General features: G+C 44.5%; 1 protein-coding gene across 1 annotated transcript in view; it reads right to left on the reverse strand.

The window, feature by feature from the left end:
* The window catches only part of LOC133110354 (acid-sensing ion channel 1), a 288095-nt gene extending 269726 nt beyond the window's left edge, over positions 1 to 18369 (reverse strand). The window contains exon 1 of the mRNA XM_061220385.1: positions 16876 to 18369. Coding sequence (XP_061076369.1) covers positions 16876 to 17231 — 356 coding nt within the window. The 5' untranslated portion in view covers positions 17232 to 18369. The remainder of the gene's footprint in view (positions 1 to 16875) is intronic.
* Between the last annotated feature and the right edge of the window lie 1938 nt (positions 18370 to 20307).

Below are 20307 nucleotides of genomic sequence, written 5' to 3' on the forward strand. Positions count from 1 at the left end.
CGTGTGTCAGAGTGTTTACGGGACACTGCGTGTGTCAGAGTGTTTACAGGACACTGCGTGTTTCAGAGTGTTTACAGGACACTGCGTGTGTCAGTGTTTACAGGACACTGCGTGTGTCAGAGTGTTCATGGGACACTGCGTGTGTCAGAGTGTTCATGGGACACTGCGTGTGTCAGAGTGTTTACAGGACACTGCGTGTGTCAGAGTGTTCACGGGACACTGCGTGTGTCAGAGTGTTTACAGGACACTGCGTGTGTCAGAGTGTTCATGGGACACTGCGTGTGTCAGAGTGTTCACGGGACACTAGATGTGTCAGAGTGTTTACAGGACACTGCGTGTATCAGAGTGTTCATGGGACACTACCTGTGTCAGAGTGTTTACAGGACACTGCGTGTGTCAGAGTGTTCATGGGACACTGCGTGTGTCAGAGTGTTCACGGGATACTACCTGTGTCAGAGTGTTTACAGGACACTGCGTGTATCAGAGTGTTTACGGGACACTGCGTGTGTCAGAGTGTTTACAGGACACTACATGTGTCAGAGTGTTTACAGGACACTGCGTGTGTCAGAGTGTTTACAGGACACTGCGTGTGTCAGAGTGTTCACGGGATACTACCTGTGTCAGAGTGTTTACAGGACACTGCGTGTATCAGAGTGTTTACGGGACACTGCGTGTGTCAGAGTGTTTACAGGACACTGCGTGTATCAGAGTGTTCACAGGACACTGCGTGTGTCAGAGTGTTTACAGGACACTGCGTGTGTCAGAGTGTTCATGGGACACTGCGTGTGTCAGAGTGTTTACAGGACACTGCGTGTGTCAGAGTGTTTACAGGACACTGCGTGTATCAGAGTGTTCACGGGACACTACATGTGTCAGAGTGTTCATGGGACACTGCGTGTGTCAGAGTGTTTACAGGACACTGCGTGTATCAGAGTGTTCACGGGACACTACATGTGTCAGAGTGTTCATGGGACACTGCGTGTGTCAGAGTGTTTACAGGACACTGCGTGTGTCAGAGTGTTAATGGGACACTGCGTGTGTCAGAGTGTTAATGGGACACTGCGTGTGTCAGAGTGTTTACAGGACACTACGTGTGTCAGAGTGTTCACGGGACAATGCGTGTGTCAGAGTGTTTACAGGACACTGCGTGTTTCAGAGTGTTTACAGGACACTGCGTGTGTCAGAATGTTCATGGGACACTGCGTGTGTCAGAGTGTTCATGGGACACTGCGTGTGTCAGAGTGTTTACGGAACACTGCGTGTATCAGAGTGTTCACGGGATACTACATGTGTCAGAGTGTTTACAGGACACTGCGTGTGTCACAAGTGTTTACAGGACACTGCGTGTTTCAGAGTGTTTACAGGACACTGCGTGTATCAGAGTGTTCACAGGACACTACATGTGTCAGAGTGTTCATGGGACACTGCGTGTGTCAGAGTGTTTACAGGACACTGCGTGTGTCAGAGTGTTTACAGGACACTGCGTGTGTCAGAGTGTTCATGGGACACTGCGTGTGTCAGAGTGTTCATGGGACACTGCCTGTGTCAGAGTGTTTACAGGACACTGCGTGTATCAGAGTGTTCATGGGACACTGCGTGTGTCAGAGTGTTCATGGGACACTGCGTGTGTCAGAGTGTTTACAGGACACTGCGTGTTTCAGAGTGTTCATGGGACACTGCGTGTTTCAGAGTGTTTACAGGACACCGTGTGTCAGAGTGTTTACGGGACACTGCGTGTGTCAGAGTGTTTACAGGACACTGCGTGTGTCAGAGTGTTTACAGGACACTGCGTGTTTCAGAGTGTTTACAGGACACTGCGTGTGTCAGTGTTTACGGGACACTGCGTGTGTCAGAGTGTTTACAGGACACTGCGTGTATCAGAGTGTTCATGGGACACTGCGTGTGTCAGAGTGTTCATGGGACACTGCATGTGTCAGAGTGTTTACAGGACACTGCGTGTGTCAGAGTGTTTACAGGACACTGCGTGTGTCAGAGTGTTTACAGGACACTGCGTGTGTCAGAGTGTTTACAGGACACTACGTGTGTCAGAGTGTTTACGGGACAATGCGTGTGTCAGAGTGTTTACAGGACACTACGTGTGTCAGAGTGTTTACGGGACAATGCGTGTGTCAGAGTGTTTACAGGACACTGCGTGTTTCAGAGTGTTTACAGGACACTGCGTGTATCAGAGTGTTCACGGGATACTACATGTGTCAGAGTGTTCATGGGACACTGCGTGTGTCAGAGTGTTTTTACGGGACACTGCGTGTGTCAGAGTGTTCACGGGACACTACATGTGTCAGAGTGTTCATGGGACACTGCGTGTGTCAGAGTGTTTACAGGACACTGCGTGTGTCAGAGTGTTTACAGGACACTACGTGTGTCAGAGTGTTCATGGGACACTGCGTGTATCAGAGTGTTCATGGGACACTGCGTGTGTCAGAGTGTTCATGGGACACTGCGTGTGTCAGAGTGTTTACAGGACACTGCGTGTTTCAGAGTGTTCATGGGACACTGCGTGTTTCAGAGTGTTTACAGGACACCGTGTGTCAGAGTGTTTACGGGACACTGCGTGTGTCAGAGTGTTTACAGGACACTGCGTGTGTCAGAGTGTTTACAGGACACTGCGTGTTTCAGAGTGTTTACAGGACACTGCGTGTGTCAGTGTTTACGGGACACTGCGTGTGTCAGAGTGTTTACAGGACACTGCGTGTATCAGAGTGTTCATGGGACACTGCGTGTGTCAGAGTGTTCATGGGACACTGCGTGTGTCAGAGTGTTTACAGGACACTGCGTGTGTCAGAGTGTTTACAGGACACTGCCTGTGTCAGAGTGTTTACAGGACACTGCATGTGTCAGAGTGTTTACAGGACACTGCGTGTGTCAGAGTGTTTACAGGACACTACGTGTGTCAGAGTGTTTACGGGACAATGCGTGTGTCAGAGTGTTTACAGGACACTGCGTGTTTCAGAATGTTCATGGGACACTGCGTGTGTTAGAGTGTTTACAGGACACTGCGTGTTTCAGAGTGTTTACAGGACACTGCGTGTGTCAGAGTGTCTACAGGACACTGCGTGTTTCAGAATGTTCATGGGACACTGCGTGTGTTAGAGTGTTTACAGGACACTGCGTGTTTCAGAGTGTTTACAGGACACTGCGTGTGTCAGAGTGTCTACAGGACACTGCGTGTTTCAGAGTGTTTACAGGACACTGCGTGTGTCAGAGTGTCTACAGGACACTGCGTGTTTCAGAGTGTTTACAGGACACTGCTTGTGTCACAGTGTTCATGGGACACTGCGTGTGTCAGAATGTTTACGGGACACTGCGTGTTTCAGAGTGTTCATGGGACACTGCGTGTTTCAGAGTGTTTACAAGACACCGTGTGTCAGAGTGTTTACGGGACACTGCGTGTGTCAGAGTGTTTACAGGACACTGCGTGTTTCAGAGTGTTTACAGGACACTGCTTGTGTCACAGTGTTCATGGGACACTGCGTGTGTCAGAGTGTTTACAGGACACTGCGTGTTTCAGAGTGTTCATGGGACACTGCGTGTTTCAGAGTGTTTACAGGACACCGTGTGTCAGAGTGTTTACGGGACACTGCGTGTGTCAGAGTGTTTACGGGATACTGCGTGTGTCAGAGTGTTTACAGGACACTGCGTGTTTCAGAGTGTTTACAGGACACTGCGTGTTTCAGAGTGTTCATGGGACACTACGTGTTTCAGAGTGTTTACAGGACACTGCGTGTGTCAGAGTGTTTACAGGACACTGCGTGTCAGAGTGTTTACAGGACACTGCGTGTCAGAGTGTTTACGTGTCTCCTGGCTCAGTCACAGAAGCTCACTTGGGCCGCGTGGGGGGAGAGCGCAAAGTGGGGAGCGTTTATCAGCGTGAAGACAGCAAGGTTTCACAGACGGCACTAATTAAACATGGATAAAAGCCTGTTTATCACACAGCTTATGAGACGCAGTTTAATTGCTTCCACTCATTATCCCGCCTTCCTTCAGAAATCTGCTCCTGCTGTCAGTGGTGTTCCGTTTCTGTTCGCACCCTTCACCGACACCTGACTGGGCCTATCCTGAATCGCACGGTAAGACCTGACTGCGTATGTCACTGAAACGCACGGTATGACCTGACTGCGTATGTCACTGAATCTCACACAGTAACACCTGACTGTGCCTGTCCCTGAATCTCCCACAGTAACACCTGACTGTGCCTGTCCCTGAATCTCCCACAGTAACACCTGACTGTGCCTGTCCCTGAATCTCGCACAGTAACACCTGATTGTGCCTGTCCCTGAATCTCATGGAACCTTATAGGTACATAAAATTGTACCCCAAGCAAACAATATATGGTTAATTTGCACCTGTTTGGAAACATTACTGTACTTTCAGGGTACATTTGGGGACTGTGATCCTTGAAGAACAAAGATGTACAATACTTCCACTGTTACTTTATTTCTGAGAGTCTGTGCATGTTTTTTGTCTCGATTTGTGTGCCTCTTTTTCAGTAATATGCAAAATAAATAACTCATTCCTGTCAAAAGGCTTACATCTGCATTTAGGCATTTGGCAGGCATTCATACACAGCTTGTCTTCTTCTGCAAACAATTCATTATATATTCATTATAAAGCGGAATACTTTCCTGAAATTATTCTGGCTAAGCATTCTCCTCAGGGCTACCACGGCTGTGTCCATCTGGGAATTAAACCTGCAAACCCTCCTGAGCTCCAGTCCCAGTTCCTTGCCATTCTGTTACATTACTGTGGCCAGCGTTTCACACACCTTACCTGACCCAGGTGTGAGGGGGGCGTTACATTACTGTGGCCAGCGTTTCACACACCTGACCCAGGCAAGTGAAATCGACGCTGTGCAGACAGACACAGAATATCAATGATATACAGCAAAATTCTCCTGGGTCTCTCCTAACTGAAATGGAATCGAACATGGGTCCTCTCTGCCCGCTAATGGCAAATGTATTAGCAACATTCCGACATGAATTCCAGAAGCCGATTCTCTGGAGTCCAAACCAAAAAGGCTCCAATGATCAATAGGCTAAAAATGACTACAAGTGCACGGTGCGCTGAATCTTTTCCACACCGCGCAGAGCAGACTATCCACCACACGTCCCTCTGTAGAGCGAGACACTCCCTGTTTGTGTGGAAAGAATATCCTTAAACCCCAATCCGCCGTGTATTCCCGCTTCAGATCGGCTTCTGCCTTCCCGAGTTAAAGGTTCCTCAGCTTACCTTTATTCATGAGAAAGGAAATTACTTTATTAAAATAAACTCATATACAGCTATTTTCATAATTGCATTTTGATAAACTGAAAATATTAAAATGCACTTTATGAAATGTATTAAAAGCAGCCCTTATATCTTGTCAGATCCTGCAGTCTAGATCATGCTATAGGAACAGCAGAACATCGTATACACATAATCTTTCAGGGGCGGGATGAAGCCATCTCGCCATAGAGGTCAACTCAATGCTACATGCAGAACAGATCCATCGCTAAAGCAATGGCATCTTAAAATGGGTTATACACATAGAACCGTGAGTTTTAACTTGACCCCAAACATAAAAGCAGCCATAAAATCTTAACATAATAGGAGGGTTAAGGTACATGACTGGGACCCGGAAGTCTGGTGGTTCAAGCCCTGGTGTAGCCACAAGATCTGCACAGCTGTTGTGTCCTTGAGCAAAGCCCTTAACCCCACATTGCTCCAGGGGGGCTTGTCCCCTCGTTAGCCTAATCAGCTGTAAATTGCTTTGGATTATTATTTTATTACATACAATTATGCCTAATGCGTAATACAATGGCCATGTGTAATGTGCAATTAGACAATGAGGAAGACAAAACAGACAATAGACATCCATTCATGAAACGCTGTGATTTTGTACAGAACCCAAACCCCCCTCCCCCCAGCTCGCTCTTTTACGCTGTGGCTGACTACTTCAGAACTTGGCGAACTTCCTGCATTTGTGTGAGTGCGTGTGAGTGTGCGTGTGCGTGTGCGTGTATGTGCGTGCGTGCGTGTGTGTGTGTGTGCATGTATGAGTATCTGTGTCTGCGTCCTTCAGTTTGAATGTGCAGATGCGCATTTGAAGTGCGTGTATAGATGTCTTTATATGTGCCTGAATGCATTTGTGTACATATCGCCCTTGTGGCCCTGTTGGTACTGGGCAATGTGGACTGGGTCTTAGGACGTTGTGGCCCTGTTGGTATTGGGCAATGTGGACTGGGTCTTAAAACTTTGTGGCCCTGTTGGTACTGGGCAATGTGGACTGGGTCTTAAAACTTTGTGGCCCTGTTGGTACTGGGCAATGTGGACTGGGTCTTAGGACTTTGTGGCCCTGTTGGTATTGGGCAATGTGGACTGGGTCTTAGGACTTTGTGGCCCTGTTGGTACTGGGTGTACTAGACAATGTTGCATAAATGTTAGAAGAACTACATTGCTAAGAAAATGAAGTATCATTCATAAACCTACCACACATGCTCAAATGTTTACCATATATGGACACTGCCCACACTGTAGTGTTCAGATTTCATTTCTCAATAAACATGACAAGCATATTTCTCAAATATTTTAGCCTGAAGTGACTGTAGCATAATAAACTGAAACTAGGATGAAAATGGAAAATGGACGAGTTCACAGACGTAGCGGTGCTGGTTATACAGTAGGGGGCCTGAATATGCTTCATCTGCTCATTTATCATTCACTGCATCCCATCCAAAAAAAGGCCTCTCAATTCAACAAAACACTGACAATGGCTCTCAAACAATTTAACCATTTAGTTTAAAATATTCCATAGAAAAGGCTGTTTTAACATCCTTTTTGTGTCTACCAGTGGCACTCAACAGTCACATTTCCAGTTATGTGAGCATTGATTTGTGCATGTATAGTACAAATTCCGTTTCATCCATCCTTTGTACCAATACACAGAAAAATGTCTGCTGTCAATTTAAATCAATTTAAAGACTTGCGGTTGCAGTTCGCTGCAGTTGCACACCGGGGACCGGGGTTCGATTCCCAGTCCTGCCAAAAGCCAAGTTTGGCTCACGTGGAGCGGCATAATTGGCTCTCCGCTCCAGAGGGAGGGTCTTGGCGGGTTAGCTGATTGCTGCACAATAAGCGCCTCGTCTTGAAGGCGTGTCGCTCTTCCTCGGCCCGCCAGGAAGACTAACTCCAATTAGAGGGGGGTACAATTGGCTACTGAATTTGGAGAAAATTCATAAAATCAATTTAAATCTGCAGTAAAGTGCAAAAATCTGGGCGCTCCTGGTTTAAATGTCTGTTAGAGAGAATCTGTATGTGACTGAAAGCAAATTAAATTTTTAATTTTAAAGCAAGATTGTTTTTTATTATGATTTTTTACTGTTTACTAATTATTAAAAAAACGGAAAACCCTTTTTGATTATTCTTTGTCACTTTTTAAAAAGATGTTTACTTGGGCCCAGACCACTTACTTACTTACTTGTTACGACTTCAGTGAGCCAGGGGAGTATAATTCCAGGGCTGAACTTTTAATTCTGGAGTAACTCCATGCCTTCTAAAGTATCCAGCCTTCTAAAGCTGTTCTGTCTGGTGTTAAAAACCATAGGTTCCCTCAAAACAGGAGGATTTCAGAATGAAGATGGTTCATTTTCACCAAGAAAGAGAAGGCTACAAATACTCTCTTAATGTTTCAAACTACCTATTTCCACTGTCAGAAACATTATAATAAAATGGAAGAAAAATGGAACAGTTGAAGACAAGGCAAGTTCGGGAAGACCAAGAAAGATTTCAGATAGAATGGCCTGAGACCACGGGTGCGTTCGTAAATCTGCTAGAAAATTAACTGATTTCAGAGCGCTCTATGATGTTGAACCCAGACCGCTCTGAAATCAGTTAATTTTCTAACAGTCAGTTAATCGTGTTAACATCAACGTTGATGTTACCTAGCTTTCTGTAGCTTACGTTAGTGATGTTGACAGTAGATTTTGATTTAAGAGGTTGCCATTTTCATCTTTTAAAATTAGTTCAAATGAATGTTAATTCATCGCCCATGTATCAACATGATTATTACCCATTCTGTTACACGTAGATGTGTGTTGAATAACACTGGCTGGATTACCAAACACGGCGCAAACATCGCATTTTGCGATGACTTCCTCCGCTATGTTTAGATTGGAATGTTGGGACGTTGGTCAGGCAGGGCGGCCAGTGTGTAAGCTGTCACGCCCCCTGCTCCATTTGATCATTTTCCTATTTTTGCCTTCCAGCAGGATGACTGGTGGGCGTGGTCCCTCCACAAGCGGCACCTGGAGCTGGTTTAATTCCAGGATAAAGGAGCTCCAGTGTCGCTGCTTGGGGGGCAAAACAAATAAAATAAAATATTATTATTAATAATAATAAAATAATAATAGTAATAATAATAATAATAATAATAATATCATCATCATCTCACACCTGTCGCAGGACAGACGTCTTGGTTTGCGTTTTGCACCGTCAACAGTGCAACACCAACTACATTCAACACTGCTGTCACACTGATCTTTCATACATAATTGCAATTTACTTGAAATAAATAATTGGTTATCCTGCAAGCTTGATGTCGCATGTCTCATTTTCTAAAATGACTAAAAGGAGCCAGTCGTAACAGGAAAGTGGGTTTAATCCACATCCCTTTATGTTATTCAGTTCGCTGTTGGCATATTTTTGTTTTGCGACCATAAATGTCGGATGTCTTACTCCTTACGTCCAGGAATGTGATTCAGTACGTGGGAAGTAGTGTCGTTTAGTTGGCAATTACGTTAAGGAAGCAGTTTTGCTTGATTTACCTGTTGCAGGAGACACGCACTGTGTAAAAAAATAAGGGATAACTTGAACTTTTGGGTAAATTGTTTTAAAATGTTGCATTGCACGCCCTGGTTTAGGAGGAACGTGTCAAGTGGAAAAACTCTTCGAATTATATTCGCTTAATTTGGAACACCTGCGCATTGAGTGTGAGAATTAAAAGTCGGTCTGAGTCCTGCAGCCTAGTATTGTCTGTCAAGAAAAATAAAAGGGCTTAACTTAAATTTAAATTCTTATGTTTGTGCGCTATCATAGCGGATTGAAGACGGGTGATGGTGAGTGTCCTGTGTGTTGACATGCAAATTGTTTTGGAGCTGTGTTAATAAGCCCCTGTTAGGTTGTAGCGACATATCCTGTTTTGGGGTATCCTTGAGCGAATTGGTAAATTGTGTGTTTTAGTGTGACTGCGCAGACGGCATTTGTCCTGAGTTCACTTCCGTAGTGTGGAACACAGTTTATCAATTGAACACTGCGACGTGCTATTGGGTTATGTGATTAAATTATCCCACTGCAACGTTACATGAAGACAAGGGTTGGGCGAAATGGTTAGTTTGATTACAAGCAGTTTTGGGGTTGCTCCGGTTGCTTTGTCTTAATCACACTGCATATCGCTCCTCCGTCTTTCGTATTTGTAACAGGAGAATAGTACGAAGTTTGTTCTGGTACGGTGTTTCAGCAATAAAAACCGTGCTTTTGCCTTGTTAGTCTAATCGTCACAACGGCTGGTGATCTTGACATAAGTGAAAGCAATAAGGTAAAAACGTTTTTGAGGGAACCTTCTAATAGTATTTTTCGGTCCTTTAATGTGATAGAGCTGAGACAGCTTGTGGTGTATTGGAATGGTAATGGCCAAGGGCTGAGAAAAGCGGAGTTGCAACGACTGGTTCGGCGAGTAGCCATTTGTAATGATGTTCCATTCGAGGCTGTAGATTTAACGTTCGATGGTACAGACATTCCGTCCAGTGACAAAAGCTGGGAATAGACTTTACCTGAAATTGTGTTAAAAGAACGCGAGATGGCATTACAAGAAACCGCATTAGAAAGGGAATTGGCCTTGAAAGAAATAGCTTTAGAAAGGGAATTGGCCTTAAATGGGAAAACATTGCAGCTGAAAATTTGGCAATGGAACGTGAGAAATTGCTAGAGCAACGTCAATCACGTGCGAATTTATTGGCAAGGCCAGACTTGGATATTGCAATGATTGGTTCCATGTTGATGGAGGATGGTTCTATGTCACGTGGCCTGTCCAAGCCTGACCTCACACAAACTCCTCAAATTTAGTGAGGAGGACCCTGATACTTTCTTTGTGCTGTTTGAAGGCTATGTCTTGTAGGTGGCCAGAGGATGACCAGACAATGTCCTGTTCTGCTGTAAAAGCTGCTGTCCTCAAAGCCTATGAGCTCGTTCCAGAAGCTTACCATCAGAGGCGGGCTGAAAAAGATTGATTTTGCACAAGAATTATTACTCCAGTTTTCATGTTGGCGTACTGCAACAGGTGCTGACGCATTAGAAAATCCGTGATTTGATAGCACTGGAACAGTTTAGAACTTCAGTTCCCGATTCTGTTGTGGTTTATGTTACCGAGCGACAAGCACGTACAGCGTCTGAAGCAGCCGCGTTCGCGGAGGATTCGCGTGGCGGGTTTGCCACTAGCCGTTCTGGGAACAATGCATTTCGGAATGATTCTCGGTCTCGGTCCTTTAAGCCCTTTGCTGGGGGGTAGGGAAAAGATGTTGCTGTTAGCTTGATCCTACAAGGGTTTGCTGGAAAGGTGATTGTCCCAATAAATTTGGCCAGCCTAAAAACAGGAATCCCTCAGTGCATACTGGTCAGCCTGCTAAACCAGTGGGTTTGGCAGCAGCAACATACTGCCCTAACCCTAACCTGTCTCAACCAAAACTTTCAGTTGACTAAACCGCAAGAGAATGTTGTAGACTCTAACTATTCACCGTATACCTCTGATGGTTTGATATCTTTTGTTGGCCAGAGAAAGAAACAACCCATTAAAATATTGCGTGACACGGGAGCTTCAGTCCCTAATATCCAGAGGTTTTACCCTTCTCTGTTAATTCCTTCATAGGGAGCAGCGTGCTTATCCAGTGTTATAGGTCATATAACTATGCCTTTGCATATAGTCAGCCTTGATTCTGAGTGTGTGCAAAGTAATATGGTGCTTGGTGTATGACCTCAGTTACCTGTTGATGGTGTCGCATTACTACTGGGAAATGAGTTTGCTTGATCTCCAAAGTTGGTTGGGTCACCACCTCTCGTGGTAACTTCAGAATGTTTGATCAAGTGGTTCCGGATGGTGAACTCTCAGGGTTGTCACCCTGTTATTTAATTCATTCATTCATTATCCTAACATACATTTGGCGAAAGGCAGGAGCACACCCTGGACAGGGCGCCAGTCCATCGCAGGGCACACACACCATTCACTCACACTCATACCTATGGGCAATTTAGACTCTCCAATCAGTACCCGGAGGAAACTCACACAGACACGGGGAGAACATGCAAACTCCACACAGAGAGGGCCCGGCCGACGGGGATTCGAACCCAGTACCTCCTTGCTGTGAGGCGCCTGTGCTACCCACTGCACCATCCATGCCGCCCCGTTATTTCAGAAAGATGCGTTTGTTGCCGATTACATCGTACAGGTTGCTGTCCCAACAAAATCTGCCCATAATGGAACTGCAATGTCATATGTCAGCTTATGCGGAAACCAAACTATACCGGTTGCTCCCCTGTATTCCATTGCACCTATAGCCGATCCATTTGAGCATCGGACTGCAGGGGTCCGTCGTTTCTGCTTGAGTTTGGTGGGTCACGGTGGTGGATCATGCGGTCCTTTTAGTTTCTCTCCTGGTTCTTCTGTCTTGCAATTCCCTGTTAATGTCTGTGGTATGATGGAAAAGGATTATGTGGTCTATGAGAACAGGATGTCATCCTCAGATGAAGTCAGGGTTAGTCCTCTGGGCTCTGATCCAAGCCTTGTTCTACTTCGGGAAGCCTGTTGGGCTACACCCACCTCTAGTCCCCTTTGCTTACCCCAGTGGAACTGTTTGGTTGAATCTATCTCTATTCTCTCTTCCCCCTTCCCCTTTGGCTTTGTCTCTTAAGTTACAGTGGGGTGGGTGGAGGTAGGGATAATTGTGCTGGGTACCCTGACATTTGGAATGTACCGGGGCTTTCAGTTCCATCACATGAATCCTGGTAGTGGGGGGGGTTTGGGGGGGTTTGCGCCCCGGTGCTTTGCACCCCGGTGTTTTGCATGTTCTCACTCTCTAGCAGTGCTGGTGGGGCTGTGGCTGCTGCTTGTGAGAGGAAGGCAAACTCACACAGGCACGAGTTCTCCAAGATGAATGCATTGAAGAATGTTATTTAAATTTCTTTACATTAAAATGTACATTTTCATGACAAGGGTTCAACTTCCACTTTCTCTCTTCTCCTGACCCCCCCCCCCACAGACCTCTCCCTCTCTTTCTCTCTCTCCTCTCTTTCTCTCTCTCCTTCTCTCTCAGAGATTGACAACAGTGTTGAATTCGGTCGGTGTTGCATTGGAGCTCCTTTATCCCACAATTAAACTCTAGGTGCCACTTGTGGAGGGACCATGCCCACCAACTTCGCAAATGTTCTCTACTCCAACCGAGTAAATGATATTCCAGAGTAAAATGTACACCAGACACTAAACGTGTCTGTGCTGCCACACATTCTACACTTATTCCAGCAGCACGGCGCTCTACTGACGGAGTCATCGGTCGCGTGTGCACAGCTGTGTCCTACTGCTGTCCGTCATTCTCTCTTCCATCAGAAGATTTTATATCCCCCCGGTGAGGCACTTACTTAGGCAGACCATGAATCTCATCAATTGAGCAGTTAATAAATAAAATAATAATAAAAACCTTCTCAGGATACCTTTGTCGGCTGTTGTTAATTTGCGGAAAGTTCAGCTGTTTAACTTCAAATGTGTGAACATTACAGGAATCCCATCTTCAAGATAACACCTCGTATCCTAGAGGCGGAATGAGTTTTACCCTTTCCATCTGTTTGTGGTTCTGAGAACATGCCTGGAACATTTGGAAGGTGAGGGTAAATGTTCCCAGTGCATATATAATGTCATTTCAATGTTCTTTGTCAAGTTTAAAGAACATTGACTGAGCAGCCAAATAACTTTATTCTGTTTTCCTATGACATAAGAAATTATTAGAATTTTGAACAGTCATTGACATTGATTTTAACAGTGTTAGCTGTTAAAAATCATTGATGTAATATATTTTAAAAGAATGTGCCATTTCAATACATTAATTTGAAATATTCTAGAAGCGCATATGACATGTACTAAATTATGTTTTTCCATGATTAAGTGATCAGTAAGACTATCAAAAAACGAATGGGAATCCAACATCATGGAAATGTTTTTGTGGTAGCAGGGATTATAATTCCTCAAATATTACAAATATTAACTATGTTAATTTAAATTAACATATTTAAAGGAGATGCAACAGAACACAAGAGCTTCTCTCTTCCATCCAAAACATTAAGATAAATGTCCTTGGACCAAAAGCTGAACTGGAGAGAGCACGGTCACGCTTCTGGGCAGGCTTTGTGCCCTGTGATATGGCCAGACATTAAGCTACATTATGTTCAAGGATACACATCTCTCCCACAGAGGATTCTGGGTATCGACAGATTTTACTCAACTTCTTACAGCAATACAATGCAGTTTGCAGTGCTGCTGAGATCTTGGTGCTGGCCACAGTTTTAGATCTTTGCCATCCATTTTCCTTCACAAAGGACAGGAAATCGATGTCCTTTCAGTCCGGCGAACAGTCTACCACAAAACAACTTTAAAACTTTTTTAATAGACCTTCAGGATGTAAAACGACCACACGACAAAAGCTGAGAGATTGAGTACAGCCTTGGGAGAGGTCAGGGGACATTGGTCCTCCACAACAGCTTCACATAACTGCTTGTTACTCATTAATTTATTTATAATGCTATATTTGCATTAATCAGACTATCAGTGGAATCAAACCACAACTCCGAAGACTATTAATCTGAAAGATTAATCTTACATTACATTACATTACATTAATGGCATTTGGCAGACGCTCTTATCCAGAGCGACGTACAGTTGATTAGACTAAGCAGGAGACAATCCTCCCCTGGAGCAATGCAGGGTTAAGGGCTTTGCTCAAGGACACAATGGCTGTGCGGATCTCAGTGTGGCTACACCGGGGATTGAACCACCGACCTTGCGTATCCCAGTCGTGTACCTTAACCACTACGCTACAGGCCGCCCCCATCATCAATTCCAAAACAGCGGTAAAGGTATCTAGCTTAATAACCAATGGCCTGTACCATCACAAGTTCATCTGAATTTTACTTTTCTACATTGTTCAACAATAACCACCAACCTACAAACCGCATACATCTTTAGATTTTAGATTTTACTTTCACTTAGAATCCTTCACATATAGCTTCAGCACATTCATCCAGACCAATAAAAATTGATTTGATTTTCAACCCAAAAATGGTTGTCAGATGCTCTTCTGCATACCACTCTTGTGTGTCGTTATTTGTGTTTCTGTCACCTTCTTTTCAGCTTTGACCAGTCTGGCCCTTCTCCTCTGATGTCTCTCATTAACAAGGCGTTTCTGTCTGCAGAACTGCTGCTCACTGGATGTTTTGTTTGTTTTTTGCACCATTCATTGCAAACTCTAGTGACTAGTGTGTGTGAAAATCTGTACGCAGCATGCATCACAAGCAACTTCTGTACTCAGCATGCATTACAAAGTGCTTCATGGAGCACAAGCCTAAACCAAGCAATCTAACAGTGCAATATAAAATAATGATAACGGGTACAAATATAATACAGGCTACGGCAGCCTGTAGCCTAGTGGCTAGGCACATCACTGGGCCCAGGAAGTTTGGTGGCTCAAGCCCCAGTGTAGCCACAATACGATTGTCTCCTGTTTAGTATAATCAACTGCAAGTCACTTTGGATAAATGTGTCAGCTAATTATACAATTATTATAAGGTTATAAAATCATAAAATGTGAGACATGAAGGAGAAATGTCAACCACACCTGCCAAAAAACATTTTTGATCTCATTTGATTCTCTGGCATGCAAGACGTGCAGTTTTAGTGATAATCTGATCAGCACTAGATTTCTATTTATAACGCACTATGCCTGACTGAATACAGTAGGGAGAACTGGGAGTAGAAATGTTTTTTAACTGTCATTTATCATTGGAGGGTTTGCAACTATACAATTGCTATAACAGGGGTGCAGAAGATATTTTTAAAGTGGGGGATCAAATTGTGAGCAAAAGGTCTCAACTTTTAAGCTTAAACGATTATCTTAAAGTTACTACGCATTCCACATAGTTTTGGCTAATGGTCTAACACTCTAAAAGTCATATGGAATACTTAATTTTTATGAAGCCATGGACAAACAAGAGTCAACACTGATCAACATACTTGATCAAACTTTCACTTCACCCACCTAAACAACAGCAAGCCTTCTCCACAACATGTTTTAAGTTTACATTTACTGATTTCCATTATACTGCAATGTTACAAATTATGTGAGGACCACTTTATTCTAACTGTATATTACATGAAAACAGCAAAGAACCTATGTACCAAAAAAAAAGAAACTTAATACACACTAAGTGTTAACATAGAAAAATCATATATTTTTACAAAGCATTTTTATAAATAAATAAAAGCCCACTTCAGATGTTAAATCGTAAAATGATCTACTACAGATTACTACAGATTAATTTTAATCTTTGACTAGTGCAGCCAAGCAAAATTTACTGTCCAGAAGTAGGTTCCCCGAAGGACCCAAAAACTCTTCTCCTCCTTTCATTACCCTGCACATTGCTGGAAAATGTGTCTTTTGTCCAGTCTGTCGAGACTCGCTTTTTGAATATGGTACACAGCAACACCATTGAGTATTTTTTGACTTGTGGTAGACTGCAAGCATGTTTTCAACATAAGATTTGCTCTGTCTCAGCAGAAGATATGGGCACCAGCATCAGCAATCTAACTAGGCCACCAACTTCAGGGACCATTTATCTTAAAGCTTGCACAGCATCGGTAGTGGTCTTGATATTGATTCCTTATAAAATAATCAGATAAACTGATGTCAAATCGCAATACCACAGCTTTGGCAAGGAGAACACTAGGAATAGTCAAATAATTATATGCAAGTGCAATCATAACAGCAAAAAGCATACATGGCTAACTAGAAATTACAGGGAGGTAGGGAGGGGAGGGAAAGGTGCAACCTGAAAGTCTGCGCTTGAAGGTAGACAAAGATTCCACCATTCCACCACCGTGGGGCCAGAATATATATTTTGTGTAATGTTTACCATGTTTGTGGTCCTTGCTGCAAACCAAATTTCCATGTGCAAATCACATTTGTGTTTTTTCTGTTTGGTTAGACTGACTGGGCGATGTTAATCACTTACAAATAGAGGATTATGCAACGCACACGCTGTGGACTATGTGAATAAAAACCCTCCAGCTCAAAAACGGAGCAAATAAAACGGAAGCACCACTTCAGTATTCGCATACACAGATAAACTGTGGACAGAATACATCCGTAAACCTTGGCAGCAAAATTAGCTGAGGAAGCCTAGCCTACATCTATACCAGCCGACTGATGAAATCGCTGCTTGTAAGAATTAACAGTATGTAGGCATAAAACTAACCTTTTGATGTCTAATGTCACAACTTTAAAACGGTAAAATGAAGTGGCAGTGCCACCCATAAACACTGGTAGAACTTTGGTAAGACCAGCAAAATAATTAACCGAAACATCATGGGTTTTGCTCGGCTAAATCAGTGCTATATGTGAGCGAACTTCGGAGCATGCTTCATCGGGTCTTAAGGTGAAGTGGTGGTGACCTTAAAACATCTTGTCAGTGATTTATGTTGCTTTCTGCTGGGTTTCTTATATTCCTATAAAGACAGCATGCCGCTTAGTGGTCTAGCCTAGTACTCAGACTCGAACTTGGGCAACACACCTTCTGTTCAGCAGCGCCAGCAGCTCCCCGGAGTGGTACAGGTCATTGCGCGTCACACGGCTGAAACGGAAGGAGTTCAGGTTGCAGAAGGTAATCGCAGGGAAGATCATCAACGGAGCCGACACCTCGTCCAGTTTAGTGACGTGTGGGTACTCGAAGTAATACTGTACGCGGTCCACGCACACGCAAACCAGGAAACTCGCGGATCCCAAAAAGAACAGAATCCACAGACAGCGCTTAATGCAGATCCGCTCGTAGGTGAACATGTGCGAGAGGCCATGCAAGGTGGATCTGCTCGCGAAAACCTCAAAGGGTACAGGGTGATTGCAGTCCATCTCCTCTGGGTCCACTTCCATTGCGACCAGTCGGCTACCTTTTGCACACTCAAAAAATTGAAGAATAGGAACAGATTGCGGTCGGTTATTTCAGGAAGAGGGTTTGTCAATTGTACAGGCTTTATAGTCTGTTCACAGAGGCGTTTTTTAAATGTTGTGTGGGTTGGGTTTGGAGAAATCCACAGGTAGCTATCTTTTTTCAAACATTACCCAGCCTCCTTGGCATTCGGTATGTCATTTAGTTGTACTTCAGTGGTAGCTTACTCATTACAAAACAAGACCAAGCTTGTACGCATTTTCTGTGGAGATAATTTTGCTGCGAATCACACCATGTTCCATTTGATATCACACGACTTGGGAAGCGGTGCAGCCATACGCAGCCCGTCCTGCTGGTTTGAAGTTCGCTTTAGAGCACTAGCCTACACCCAGGAGTTACACAGCATTGCTTTTCATGCACCCAGATGTTTTAAGCGACGGGAGTATCTGTGACAATGCTATTGCAGCACATTAAGAACGAAAAAAACCCCACACGTACACTCATCAGAAACGCGGCGCTGGGATAGGTTTAGCTTATATAAAATACAACAATCGAGAGCTAACAAAATGGTACAAGCTCAATTCGCAATTAATGAAGCCTCGTAGTGTGAATCGACTGCCAATTCGCCCACCTGTGCGAAACAGATGAGCAGAGCGCTAAATTAAGTTGAAGTCCATGTCCTGCTTTCCGTCTAATTGATCAAACTCAAGTCGCCCAGAAGAAGGCAGCGCTGGCACCGGGCAGTCACCGAAGCGAAACCAGTTAGAATATAAAACGACTGCATTCTGACTCCCGGATTCCACCTCCCGACGGTTTAAGATGCAACAACAAAGAATTGGCACGTCGCTCTACGCTCTGATGTGGACCTCAAACGACTGGAATCTCCTGTCGATTACGTCGCTTGAAAACAATTGATATCATATGCAGTCGAAAGAAAGTCATAATCCAAGTGCACATTTATACCGAAAGCCACGACCGATGCGAAGTTCCGACAATTTCGGTATGCCACAAACCAGCGAAAGATGAAGGATTGAATGGTATGTGCTTTTTAGAAGGGGCTGGTTGGGTTTGGACTTATCCCCTCCGAAAGCGCAATTAGCTGGTAAACTTGGAGCTGTCTACTTGACGGTTCCTTGTCTCGCATGCGCCCGTATTCGCAATATCGACGTCTGTAAAATGAAAAGGTCGAAATTAAACCAACCGGGAGACTTAAAAGATATGGACTGGGGAAAGGGGAGGCAGCTCTTTAGCCTCGCCTGCTCACTGTGATGCGTGAGGGAGAGGGGGTGGGGGGGGGGGGGACGCTGCATCGTGGAGAGATGCTGATTCTTAGTGCTGACGTGAGCTTTAAACGAGAGATGTCTGCGGATAGCGCACGCTGTGTATAGCTTACGGAGACACTCAAGGCAGGGATCACATAAAATACATTAAATCTAATCGAATTTCAGCGTGAGATACGCTCAGCAAGACGCCTGTCAATTTACGCGCGTCTGTCTAAATTCGGTATAATCGGCTACTCTATCCGGCCCGGTTGAATACAGCTGGTATAATTGTGTACTGTGAATAATACAGTCGGTAACGGTGTAGTGTGAATACATTGTCTGGTTTCTGCGGACACCCGTTCTGTTTGTTTTTGTTTTCGCGCGCATGTGTATGAGTAACGCTGAACAGGAGGCAGGGGACGGGCTGTGTGCTGTGCCTAGCCCATGGGCAAACATAACCCAGGCGTGAAATTGCCCATCGTTCCTGTCTAATCCCCGTATGATACAGCGTTAACTGTTGCACCCTGTTGCTGTCATCAATAAAGCAGACGTCCTTAATGATTGATAGTAAACGCTATTAATCCTGTTACTCCTTTGACCCCCCTCCCGTGTAAGCACGTAGGCCTATTTGTTTGTCCTTGGGGACAAATTGAGCCCATTTTAAACCGATTCACGCCGTCAGTAAAGACAACACGCCGTCTTACACTCAAACTGAAGCCTTATCAGCCGAAGCATGTACATCTATCCACATTTTTAATAATGAATCAGAAAACAATAAAGGTCACACCCTAAATATCTTCTAAATGTCTAAGCTACAGGCAGATAATTAGGGTGTGCTACACAAGAACTTTTGCTCTCTTTCTCTCTCAGCTGATAGAATGGTCAAATGTTTGAAAATGAAGGCAAATACCACTCATATACAGTAAACATTCAGTTTTAGAGTAAATCGATTTTTCTCCATTAAAATGCCTGTCAAGGAGGTGTTTCCACTGCCACCACCCAAAAAACACTAAAAACTTAAAATGAGAGAGAGAGAGAAAGAGGGGGAAATTGCAGCTAGCGTCATACAGCAGTGCAGTTTGTCCCCCCCTCCTCCTGCACACATGCAGTGTGAGGTGTGCGGGTGCTGCTTCACCTCGCTCTGTTTCCCCAGGCACCACGGTGTCAGCTGTAAAACTAATTCCTCCGCATCGACCTAAGAAAAACACCACACAGACCTTTTACGCCGGGGAGTGGAGAGGCCTTTCCCATGCCCCGGGAGAGTGAGAGAAACCGACGGCTTAGCACATGCAGCCTCCAGCAGAGCCCCTGTGCAGCCACACCCTCTGACCGGAGGGCCGGGCTTCCCTGGACCCCCAAACACGCAGGGTCCATACTCCATGGTTTGAACATGCCACGGTGTTCGGAGCAGAGACTTCTGATCAGTTTGTACAAGTAGGCGATTGACACCATGAGGTTGTCACACTCTGGGTAATGATATCTCACTCTTGACAGCTCCGCTGCAAATGAAGATCATTTTCACCGCTATTTTACGTGGACATGGATATCCTGAAGGAAAATAACCGAAGATCCTCATTTCACATTGTCATTATCACACCGTGTGTTCTTATTACACGGAATGGGAAAGTTGATTGTCCATTAAATTGTCTTCTCTTGAGTTCAGGTCAGCCAATGTGGATTCTTCCAGGGTTAGATACCTGCATGCCAATGCATTTCTACATACCATTGTTATATGTATGTACTATAAAAATATGTATGTCATTATTAAGCTGAGGGTAGATTGTGCAGCTCATATTTG

This window comes from Conger conger, chromosome 14 (assembly GCF_963514075.1).
Source record: "Conger conger chromosome 14, fConCon1.1, whole genome shotgun sequence".
In the NCBI taxonomy this organism is placed as follows: domain Eukaryota; kingdom Metazoa; phylum Chordata; class Actinopteri; order Anguilliformes; family Congridae; genus Conger; species Conger conger.